Source organism: Chelon labrosus, assembly GCF_963514085.1.
Source record: "Chelon labrosus genome assembly, chromosome: 1".
Lineage (NCBI taxonomy): Eukaryota > Metazoa > Chordata > Actinopteri > Mugiliformes > Mugilidae > Chelon > Chelon labrosus.
Genome location: NC_140337.1, coordinates 39,021,400 through 39,032,955, shown reverse-complemented (window position 1 = coordinate 39,032,955; position 11,556 = coordinate 39,021,400). Strand labels below are relative to the sequence as shown.

Genomic DNA, 11,556 nt, shown 5'->3' with positions numbered 1-11,556 from the left:
TAAACTCCAGCCAGGACTCACTGACCAGAGGACGTCTCTATTGCTGAGCCTTTCAGAGGGTCTGAGCACTCCTACATATTAAATAAGAATAATTACAGTAGTAATAATAATGCATTTTATTAGTAGTTTCTGACATGGTCTTCTAACATTTTATTTTGCCGACTTTTCTATTGGAGACTTGATATTTAATGCCTTGTTCTTGATGCCATGTGACGTACATGCAACTTGTCAGTTAGACTCACATTGCGTCAACTTCCTGACACAAATCTTTAAAACGTGTGTTACTTGTGCAGCTGAAGTGCAGAAGTGTTTGTGGGCTCACTGCCGTCATGAATGTTTGTTGTCAGTGTCAAACACGTCAGATGACCTGAGCTCTTAGTCTGCAGCCAAGGATCCAACCAACGATCTTCTCCAGCATTTTAGTTTGTCAGACTTTCCTGTTTTGGTCCAGCTGGGCGTCATGGTTTCCTTCCTGGACACCTGATCACCTGTTGGTCCAGGACCAGCAGCAGCCTGACATTCAGCACACTCAAACCTTCATTCAGTAGATGTTCTCAACAAGACTTCACCAGTTCATCACATGTGCTACTGGTTTAAATTCACAGTACGAGAGGGAGAGAAGTCACCAACCTGACTAGATCACATTCAGTGGAAGGTTGAAGTAAAGCTGAAGGGGATGGAGGGATGGACGAAGGACGGAGGGAAGGACGAAGGACGGAGGGAAGGACGAAGGATGGAGGGATGGACGAAGGACGGAGGGAAGGACGAAGGATGGAGGGATGGACGAAGGACGGAGGGAAGGATGGAGGGATGGACGAAGGATGGAGGGAAGGACGAAGGATGAGGGAAGGACGAAGGATGGAGGGATGGACGAAGGACGGAGGGAAGGACGAAGGATGGAGGGATGGACGAAGGACGGAGGGAAGGATGGAGGGAAGGACGAAGGATGAGGGAAGGACGAAGGATGGAGGGATGGACGAAGGACGAAGGACGGAGGGAAGGATGGAGGGATGGACGAAGGATGGAGGGATGGACGAAGGACGGAGGGATGGACGAAGGATGGAAGGATGGACGAAGGACGGAGGGAAGGATGGAGGGATGGACGAAGGACGGAGGGAAGGATGGAGGGATGGACGAAGGACGGAGGGATGGACGAAGGACGGAGGGAAGGATGGAGGGATGGACGAAGGATGGAGGGAAGGATGGAGGGATGGATGAAGGACGGAGGGAAGGATGGAGGGATGGATGAAGGACGGAGGGAAGGATGAAGGACGGAGGGAAGGATGGAGGGATGGACGAAGGATGGAGGGATGGATGGAGGGATGGACGAAGGACGGAGGGATGGACGAAGGACGGAGGGAAGGATGGAGGGATGGACGAAGGACGGAGGGCTGGATGGAGGGAAGGACGAAGGACGGAGGGAAGGACAGTAGCTGTTGAATGGAGTGGACTGTGAATGGAGTCTGGTGCAGTAGCTGTTGAATGGAGTGGATTGTGAATGGAGTCTGGTGCAGTAGCTGTTGAATGGAGTGGACTGTGAATGGAGTCTGGTGCAGTAGCTGTTGAATGGAGTGGATTGTGAATGGAGTCTGGTGCAGTAGCTGTTGAATGGAGTGGATTGTGAATGGAGTCTGGTGCAGTAGCTGTTGAATGGAGTGGACTGTGAATGGAGTCTGGTGCAGTAGCTGTTGAATGGAGTGGACTGTGAATGGAGTCTGGTGCAGTAGCTGTTGAATGGAGTGGATTGTTAATGGAGTCTGGTGCAGTAGCTGTTGAATGGAGTGGATTGTTAATGGAGTCTGGTGCAGTAGCTGTTGAATGGAGTGGATTGTGAATGGAGTCTGGTGCAGTAGCTGTTGAATGGAGTGGACTGTTAATGGAGTCTGGTGCAGTAGCTGTTGAATGGAGTGGATTGTGAATGGAGTCTGGTGCAGTAGCTGTTGAATGGAGTGGATTGTGAATGGAGTCTGGTGCAGTAGCTGTTGAATGGAGTGGACTGTTAATGGAGTCTGGTGCAGTAGCTGTTGAATGGAGTGGATTGTGAATGGAGTCTGGTGCAGTAGCTGTTGAATGGAGTGGACTGTGAATGGAGTCTGGTGCAGTAGCTGTTGAATGGAGTGGACTGTGAATGGAGTCTGGTGCAGTAGCTGTTGAATGGAGTGGATTGTGAATGGAGTCTGGTGCAGTAGCTGTTGAATGGAGTGGATTGTTAATGGAGTCTGGTGCAGTAGCTGTTGAATGGAGTGGATTGTGAATGGAGTCTGGTGCAGTAGCTGTTGAATGGAGTGGATTGTGAATGGAGTCTGGTGCAGTAGCTGTTGAATGGAGTGGACTGTTAATGGAGTCTGGTGCAGTAGCTGTTGAATGGAGTGGATTGTGAATGGAGTCTGGTGCAGTAGCTGTTGAATGGAGTGGATTGTGAATGGAGTCTGGTGCAGTAGCTGTTGAATGGAGTGGATTGTGAATGGAGTCTGGTGCAGTAGCTGTTGAATGGAGTGGATTGTGAATGGAGTCTGGTGCAGTAGCTGTTGAATGGAGTGGACTGTTAATGGAGTCTGGTGCAGTAGCTGTTGAATGGAGTGGATTGTGAATGGAGTCTGGTGCAGTAGCTGTTGAATGGAGTGGACTGTTAATGGAGTCTGGTGCAGTAGCTGTTGAATGGAGTGGATTGTGAATGGAGTCTGGTGCAGTAGCTGTTGAATGGAGTGGATTGTGAATGGAGTCTGGTGCAGTAGCTGTTGAATGGAGTGGACTGTTAATGGAGTCTGGTGCAGTAGCTGTTGAATGGAGTGGATTGTGAATGGAGTCTGGTGCAGTAGCTGTTGAATGGAGTGGATTGTGAATGGAGTCTGGTGCAGTAGCTGTTGAATGGAGTGGATTGTGAATGGAGTCTGGTGCAGTAGCTGTTGAATGGAGTGGATTGTGAATGGAGTCTGGTGCAGTAGCTGTTGAATGGAGTGGATTGTTAATGGAGTCTGGTGCAGTAGCTGCAGTGTTTGATTGATGTCCAGTCAGTGTTGGAGCCAGACTTTCTGACCAATGAGAGAAGAAACACTGACAGTGATCCTTCAGCAGCAAACATGTGATCAGAGCTGAGACAATGTCCTTTATTTCAGAAGCTCACGGGACATGAAGACATGAAAGACAACGAAGAGAGAATGAAGAGCCAACAGACAGAGCAGGCAGTGTCTGGGACAGCCCGGGGTCCTCTGAGCTGCAGCCTCGTCCTAGAGACGACCAGAAGACAGTGGTCCTCAGACCTGAGAGGCCTGAATGAGATCGGAGATCTACTCTGAAAAGTACCGGGACACGGTGAAGAGAGTTCAGGACGGGGACGTCCCAGCAGTCCAGACGAGACCACAGAAGACATGGACGACTGGACCTCAGACAGAATATGTGGTTGTCCATCATCACGGCGTGATGTGAGCGTTAGCATTCAGCACTGAAGGGTTCATCCTCAGAGGAACCCGACGTCTGAACGCTAAGAACCATCATGACCAGTCTTTAATAAAAACAGCTGAGACCACATGGACCTGGACCCGTCTCCGTTATGCTAAGCTAAGCTAAGCTAAGCTGGCGTCCTGCCGTGTCCCCCGTTAGAGCGTCCACTTCAAACACCTGCAGAGACACAGAGGACAAACCCAGGTGGTTATCGACAGTCCACATCTGAGCATGCTCAGTGACGCTCGTCCCATGTGTACCTGGTTTCTCGGTGTGTGCACAGACACTTGCTGCTGCAGTAGCGCCCCCCGCAGGTGGTGCAGGTGTAGTGAGACGGGAAGCCGCAGACGCAGCAGAAGTGACGGGGGGGCAGCGAGGACGGAGGCGCCGCCGCCGACAGGTAGTTGGGCTCCGGCTTCTCAGACAGGTTCTGCCAATCAGAGGGGAGAGGAGGGGTCAGCTGATGGTCAGCTGGCGGTCAGCTGGTGGTCAGCTGGCGGTCAGCTGATGGTCAGCTGGTGGTCAGCTGACCGTCAGCTGACCACCAGCTGGTGGAGAGGACTCACCTCCTCCTCCAGCAGCGTGGTGAAGTTCTTCCTGAAGCGCTGCTTGAAGTGATCGCCCCGCGTCTTCCTCTTCTTCTTCTCTGGACACAAAGACACAGACAGGAAGTGAAAGGGAATCCAAGACCAACGAGGACATGAGACACAGTCCGTCTGTCTCACCTGGTTCCTCTGACTCACTGAAGGCGGGCAGGCGGGCAGTAGGACCTGGGGGAGGCAGCGAGGACAGAGGGTCGTCCTGGAAACCAAAATGACATCATCAGCTGTTTGTGTTTCCTGGAAACTTTATTGACAAAGAGCTGGAGGACAGACGGGACAGACGGAACAGACGGAACAGACGGGACAGACGCACCTGGAAGTTGTCTTTCTCCAGAGCCTCCAGCTGACGAGTCAAACGTCTCTGACGGGTGGCTTCGTCCAAAACCCTGCGCTGACCGGCCTCCACCCGGGCTGAGGGACAGACAGGACAGAGGGACAGGTCAGAGACAGACAGGACAGAGGGACAGGTTAGAGACAGACATGTCAGAGACAGGCAGGACAGAGGAACAGGACAGAGGGACAGGTCAGAGACAGACTGGACAGAGGGACAGACAGGACAAAGGGAGAGACAGGTCAGAGACAGAGAGGTTAGAGACAAACAGGACAGAGGGACAGGTCAGAGACAGACAGGTCAGAGACAGACAGATTAGAGGGACAGGTTAGAGACAGTTCAGAGGCAGACTGGACAGAGACAGACAGGTCAGAGGGACAGGTTAGAGACAGACAGGTCAGAGACAGGCAGGACAGAGGGACAGGACAGAGGGACAGGTTAGAGACAGACAGGTTAGAGGGAGACAGGACAGGGAGACAGGACAGAGGGACAGGTTAGAGACAGACAGGTCAGAGGGACAGGTCAGAGACAGACAGGACAGAGGGACAGGTTAGAGGGACAGGTCAGAGACAGACAGGACAGAGGGACAGGTTAGAGACAGACAGGATAGAGGGACAGGTTAGAGACAGACAGGATAGAGGGACAGGATATAGGGACAGGTTAGAGACAGACAGGTTAGAGACAGACAGGATAGAGGGACAGGATATAGGGACAGGTTAGAGACAGACAGGTTAGAGACAGACAGGATAGAGGGACAGGATATAGGGACAGGTTAGAGACAGACAGGTTAGAGACAGACAGGATAGAGGGACAGGATATAGGGACAGACAGGTTAGAGACAGACAGGTTAGAGACAGACAGGATAGAGGGACAGGATATAGGGACAGGTTAGAGACAGACAGGTTAGAGGGACAGGTCAGAGACAGACAGGACAGAGGGACAGGTTAGAGACAGACAGGTTAGAGACAGACAGAACAGAGGGAAAGGTCAGAGGGACAGGTCAGAGACAGACAGGATAGAGGGACAGGTTAGAGACAGACAGGATAGAGGGACAGGATATAGGGACAGGTTAGAGACAGACAGGTTAGAGACAGACAGGATAGAGGGACAGGTCAGAGACAGACAGGATAGAGACAGACAGGATAGAGGGACAGGATATAGGGACAGGTTAGAGACAGACAGGTTAGAGGGACAGGTTAGAGACAGACAGGTTAGAGACAGACAGGATAGAGGGACAGGATATAGGGACAGGTTAGAGACAGACAGGTTAGAGACAGACAGGATAGAGGGACAGGTTAGAGACAGACAGGTTAGAGACAGACAGGTCAGAGACAGATAGGTTAGAGGGACAGGTTAGAGGGACAGGTCAGAGACAGACAGGACAGAGGGACAGGTTAGAGACAGACAGGTTAGAGACAGACAGAACAGAGGGAAAGGTTAGAGGGACAGGTCAGAGACAGACAGGATAGAGGGACAGGTTAGAGACAGACAGGTTAGAAACAGACAGGTCAGAGACAGATAGGTTAGAGGGACAGGATATAGGGACAGGTTAGAGGGACAGGTTAGAGACAGACAGGTTAGAGACAGACAGGATAGAGGGACAGGATAGAGGGACAGGTTAGAGACAGACAGGTTAGAGACAGACAGGATAGAGGGACAGGTTAGAGACAGACAGGTTAGAGACAGACAGGTCAGAGACAGATAGGTTAGAGGGACAGGTTAGAGGGACAGGTCAGAGACAGACAGGACAGAGGGACAGGTTAGAGACAGACAGGTTAGAGACAGACAGAACAGAGGGAAAGGTTAGAGGGACAGGTCAGAGACAGACAGGATAGAGGGACAGGTTAGAGACAGACAGGATAGAGGGACAGGATATAGGGACAGGTTAGAGACAGACAGGTTAGAGACAGACAGGATCGAGGGACAGGTCAGAGACAGACAGGATAGAGGGACAGGATATAGGGACAGGTTAGAGACGGACAGGTTAGAGGGACAGGTTAGAGACAGACAGGTTAGAGACAAACAGGATAGAGGGACAGGATATAGGGACAGGTTAGAGACAGACAGGTTAGAGACAGACAGGATAGAGGGACAGGTTAGAGACAGACAGGTTGGAGACAGACAGGTCAGAGACAGATAGGTTAGAGGGACAGGTTAGAGGGACAGGTCAGAGACAGACAGGACAGAGGGACAGGTTAGAGACAGACAGGTTAGAGACAGACAGAACAGAGGGAAAGGTTAGAGGGACAGGTCAGAGACAGACAGGATAGAGGGACAGGTTAGAGACAGACAGGATAGAGGGACAGGATATAGGGACAGGTTAGAGACAGACAGGATAGAGGGACAGGTCAGAGACAGACAGGATAGAGACAGACAGGATAGAGGGACAGGATATAGGGACAGGTTAGAGACAGACAGGTTAGAGGGACAGGTTAGAGACAGACAGGTTAGAGACAGACAGGATAGAGGGACAGGATATAGGGACAGGTTAGAGACAGACAGGTTAGAGACAGACAGGATAGAGGGACAGGTTAGAGACAGACAGGTTAGAGACAGACAGGTCAGAGACAGATAGGTTAGAGGGACAGGTTAGAGGGACAGGTCAGAGACAGACAGGACAGAGGGACAGGTTAGAGACAGACAGAACAGAGGGAAAGGTTAGAGGGACAGGTCAGAGACAGACAGGATAGAGGGACAGGTTAGAGACAGACAGGTTAGAAACAGACAGGTCAGAGACAGATAGGTTAGAGGGACAGGATATAGGGACAGGTTAGAGGGACAGGTTAGAGACAGACAGGATAGAGGGACAGGATATAGGGACAGGTTAGAGACAGACAGGTTAGAGACAGACAGGATAGAGGGACAGGTTAGAGACAGACAGGTTAGAGACAGACAGGTCAGAGACAGATAGGTTAGAGGGACAGGTTAGAGGGACAGGTCAGAGACAGACAGGACAGAGGGACAGGTTAGAGACAGACAGGTTAGAGACAGACAGAACAGAGGGAAAGGTTAGAGGGACAGGTCAGAGACAGACAGGATAGAGGGACAGGTTAGAGACAGACAGGATAGAGGGACAGGATATAGGGACAGGTTAGAGACAGACAGGTTAGAGACAGACAGGATAGAGGGACAGGTCAGAGACAGACAGGATAGAGATAGACAGGATAGAGGGACAGGATATAGGGACAGGTTAGAGACAGACAGGTTAGAGGGACAGGTTAGAGACAGGTTAGAGACAGACAGGATAGAGGGACAGGATATAGGGACAGGTTAGAGACAGACAGGTTAGAGACAGACAGGATAGAGGGACAGGTTAGAGACAGACAGGTTAGAGACAGACAGGTCAGAGACAGATAGGTTAGAGGGACAGGTTAGAGGGACAGGTCAGAGACAGACAGGACAGAGGGACAGGTTAGAGACAGACAGGTTAGAGACAGACAGAACAGAGGGAAAGGTTAGATGGACAGGTCAGAGACAGACAGGATAGAGGGACAGGTTAGAGACAGACAGGTTAGAAACAGACAGGTCAGAGACAGATAGGTTAGAGGGACAGGTCAGAGACAGACAGGACAGAGGGACAGGACAGAGGGACAGGTCAGAGACAGACAGGACAGAGGGACAGGACAGAGGGACAGGTCAGAGACAGACAGGACAGAGGGACAGGACAGAGGGACAGGTCAGAGACAGACAGGTCAGAGGGACAGGTTAGAGGGACAGGTCAGAGACAGACAGGTCAGAGGGACAGGTTAGAGGGACAGATCAGAGACAGACAGGTCAGAGGGACAGGTTAGAGGGACAGGTCAGAGACAGACAGGTCAGAGGGACAGGTTAGAGGGACAGGTCAGAGACAGACAGGTCAGAGGGACAGGTCAGAGGGACAGGTCAGAGACAGACAGGTCAGAGGGACAGGTCAGAGGGACAGGTCAGAGACAGACAGGTCAGAGGGACAGGTTAGAGGGACAGGTCAGAGACAGTCTAGTACTTTAAACCAAACTTCATGGTCAAAGGTTGAAGTGAAGATCTGAGCTGTAACGTGTCCTCTACAGTCTGGAAAGACCTGCAGACCATCACCCCCCCCCCATCTACCAGTCTGTCCATCATGGACACTTTCTACCAGTCTGTCCATCATGGACACTTTCTACCAGTCTGTCCATCTACCAGTCTGTCCATCTACCAGTCTGTCCATCGTGGACACTTTCTACCAGCCTGTCCATCGTGGACACTTTCTACCAGTCTGTCCATGGTGGACACTTTCTACCAGTCTGTCCATCGTGGACACTTTCTACCAGTCTGTCCATCGTGGACACTTTCTACCAGCCTGTCCATCGTGGACACTTTCTACCAGTCTGTCCATGGTGGACACTTTCTACCAGTCTGTCCATCGTGGACACTTTCTACCAGTCTGTCCATCTACCAGTCTGTCCATCGTGGACACTTTCTACCAGTCTGTCCATCATGGACACTTTCTACCAGTCTGTCCATCGTGGACACTTTCTACCAGTCTGTCCATCGTGGACCAGTCTGTCCATGGTGGACACTTTCTACCAGTCTGTCCATCGTGGACACTTTCTACCAGTCTGTCCATCTACCAGTCTGTCCATCGTGGACACTTTCTACCAGTCTGTCCATCTACCAGTCTGTCCATCTACCAGTCTGTCCATCGTGGACACTTTCTACCAGCCTGTCCATCGTGGACACTTTCTACCAGTCTGTCCATCGTGGACACTTTCTACCAGTCTGTCCATCTACCAGTCTGTCCATCGTGGACACTTTCTACCAGTCTGTCCATCTACCAGTCTGTCCATCGTGGACACTTTCTACCAGTCTGTCCATCATGGACACTTTCTACCAGTCTGTCCATCGTGGACACTTTCTACCAGTCTGTCCATCGTGGACCAGTCTGTCCATGGTGGACACTTTCTACCAGTCTGTCCATCGTGGACACTTTCTACCAGTCTGTCCATCTACCAGTCTGTCCATCGTGGACACTTTCTACCAGTCTGTCCATCTACCAGTCTGTCCATCTACCAGTCTGTCCATCGTGGACACTTTCTACCAGCCTGTCCATCGTGGACACTTTCTACCAGTCTGTCCATCGTGGACACTTTCTACCAGTCTGTCCATCTACCAGTCTGTCCATCGTGGACACTTTCTACCAGCCTGTCCATCGTGGACACTTTCTACCAGTCTGTCCATGGTGGACACTTTCTACCAGTCTGTCCATCGTGGACACTTTCTACCAGTCTGTCCATCGTGGACACTTTCTACCAGTCTGTCCATCGTGGACACTTTCTACCAGTCTGTCCATCGTGGACACTTTCTACCAGCCTGTCCATCGTGGACACTTTCTACCAGTCTGTCCATGGTGGACACTTTCTACCAGTCTGTCCATCGTGGACACTTTCTACCAGTCTGTCCATCTACCAGTCTGTCCATCGTGGACACTTTCTACCAGTCTGTCCATCATGGACACTTTCTACCAGTCTGTCCATCGTGGACACTTTCTACCAGTCTGTCCATCGTGGACCAGTCTGTCCATGGTGGACACTTTCTACCAGTCTGTCCATCGTGGACACTTTCTACCAGTCTGTCCATCTACCAGTCTGTCCATCGTGGACACTTTCTACCAGTCTGTCCATCTACCAGTCTGTCCATCTACCAGTCTGTCCATCGTGGACACTTTCTACCAGCCTGTCCATCGTGGACACTTTCTACCAGTCTGTCCATCGTGGACACTTTCTACCAGTCTGTCCATCTACCAGTCTGTCCATCGTGGACACTTTCTACCAGTCTGTCCATCTACCAGTCTGTCCATCGTGGACACTTTCTACCAGCCTGTCCATCGTGGACACTTTCTACCAGTCTGTCCATGGTGGACACTTTCTACCAGTCTGTCCATCGTGGACACTTTCTACCAGTCTGTCCATCGTGGACACTTTCTACCAGTCTGTCCATGGTGGACACTTTCTACCAGTCTGTCCATCGTGGACACTTTCTACCAGTCTGTCCATCTACCAGTCTGTCCATCGTGGACACTTTCTACCAGTCTGTCCATCATGGACACTTTCTACCAGTCTGTCCATCGTGGACACTTTCTACCAGTCTGTCCATCGTGGACCAGTCTGTCCATGGTGGACACTTTCTACCAGTCTGTCCATCGTGGACACTTTCTACCAGTCTGTCCATCTACCAGTCTGTCCATCGTGGACACTTTCTACCAGTCTGTCCATCGTGGACACTTTCTACCAGTCTGTCCATCTACCAGTCTGTCCATCGTGGACACTTTCTACCAGTCTGTCCATCTACCAGTCTGTCCATCTACCAGTCTGTCCATCGTGGACACTTTCTACCAGCCTGTCCATCGTGGACACTTTCTACCAGTCTGTCCATCTACCAGTCTGTCCATCGTGGACACTTTCTACCAGTCTGTCCATCTACCAGTCTGTCCATCTACCAGTCTGTCCATCGTGGACACTTTCTACCAGCCTGTCCATCGTGGACACTTTCTACCAGTCTGTCCATCGTGGACACTTTCTACCAGTCTGTCCATCTACCAGTCTGTCCATCGTGGACACTTTCTACCAGTCTGTCCATCTACCAGTCTGTCCATCGTGGACACTTTCTACCAGCCTGTCCATCGTGGACACTTTCTACCAGTCTGTCCATCTACCAGTCTGTCCATCGTGGACACTTTCTACCAGTCTGTCCATCTACCAGTCTGTCCATCGTGGACAGTCCGTCTCATCCGCTCCAGCAGACTATAGAGGGGAGGTAGCCGTTACACCGGACGGCGGTTTGAGTGTACGTGTGTGTGTGTGTGTGTGTGTGTGTTAGAGTGTGTAGTTAGAGACTCTGAACGAAGACTTTGACCCAAACGAAGCTGAACTCACCGGAACCTTTCTTCTCCAGCACCATGTTGTCTCTCTCCGTCCGTACGGAAGCCGCGGAGGACTAGTACGGCAAGCCAAAGGCGACGTTTATCAAAACGCGTTTCCCTTCCCTCCGTCGCCCCCTGGTGGTGGAGGCTATGAACGGACGGAATATCTCTCCTTTAAACCGGAGTTTGTTTTCAAAGATTCTCAACAGTTTGAGCAAGAGTTTTATTTCTCTCTCCACGAGACTACAGAGAAACCTTTCAGAGACGTTCAGATGCACCAAATAAAGGTTAGAAGGTTTATTTTC

General features: G+C 51.2%; 1 protein-coding gene across 1 annotated transcript; it reads right to left on the bottom strand.

Annotated features, from left to right (window-relative positions):
• Positions 1-2,905: 2,905 nt before the first annotated feature.
• Positions 2,906-11,528, bottom strand: znhit1 (zinc finger, HIT-type containing 1). Its single transcript, XM_084552710.1, has 6 exons — positions 11,265-11,528; positions 4,357-4,454; positions 4,167-4,242; positions 4,008-4,087; positions 3,702-3,871; positions 2,906-3,618 (listed from the first exon to the last, which is right to left on the bottom strand). Exons 1-6 carry the CDS (start codon positions 11,287-11,289, stop codon positions 3,597-3,599), a joined length of 471 nt encoding a protein of 156 aa, XP_084408836.1. The 5' UTR covers positions 11,290-11,528; the 3' UTR covers positions 2,906-3,596.
• Positions 11,529-11,556: the final 28 nt, after the last annotated feature.

Coding starts and splice junctions, on each gene's coding strand:
- znhit1 (XM_084552710.1), bottom strand. CDS start 11,289: ATGGTGCTGGAGAAGAAAGGTTCCG. Junction 4,088..4,166: donor CAGTGAGTCAGAGGAACCAG/GTGAGACAGACG, acceptor CTTTGTGTCCAG/AGAAGAAGAAGAGGAAGACG. Junction 3,619..3,701: donor TGCACACACCGAGAAACCAG/GTACACATGGGA, acceptor GTGTCTCTGCAG/GTGTTTGAAGTGGACGCTCT.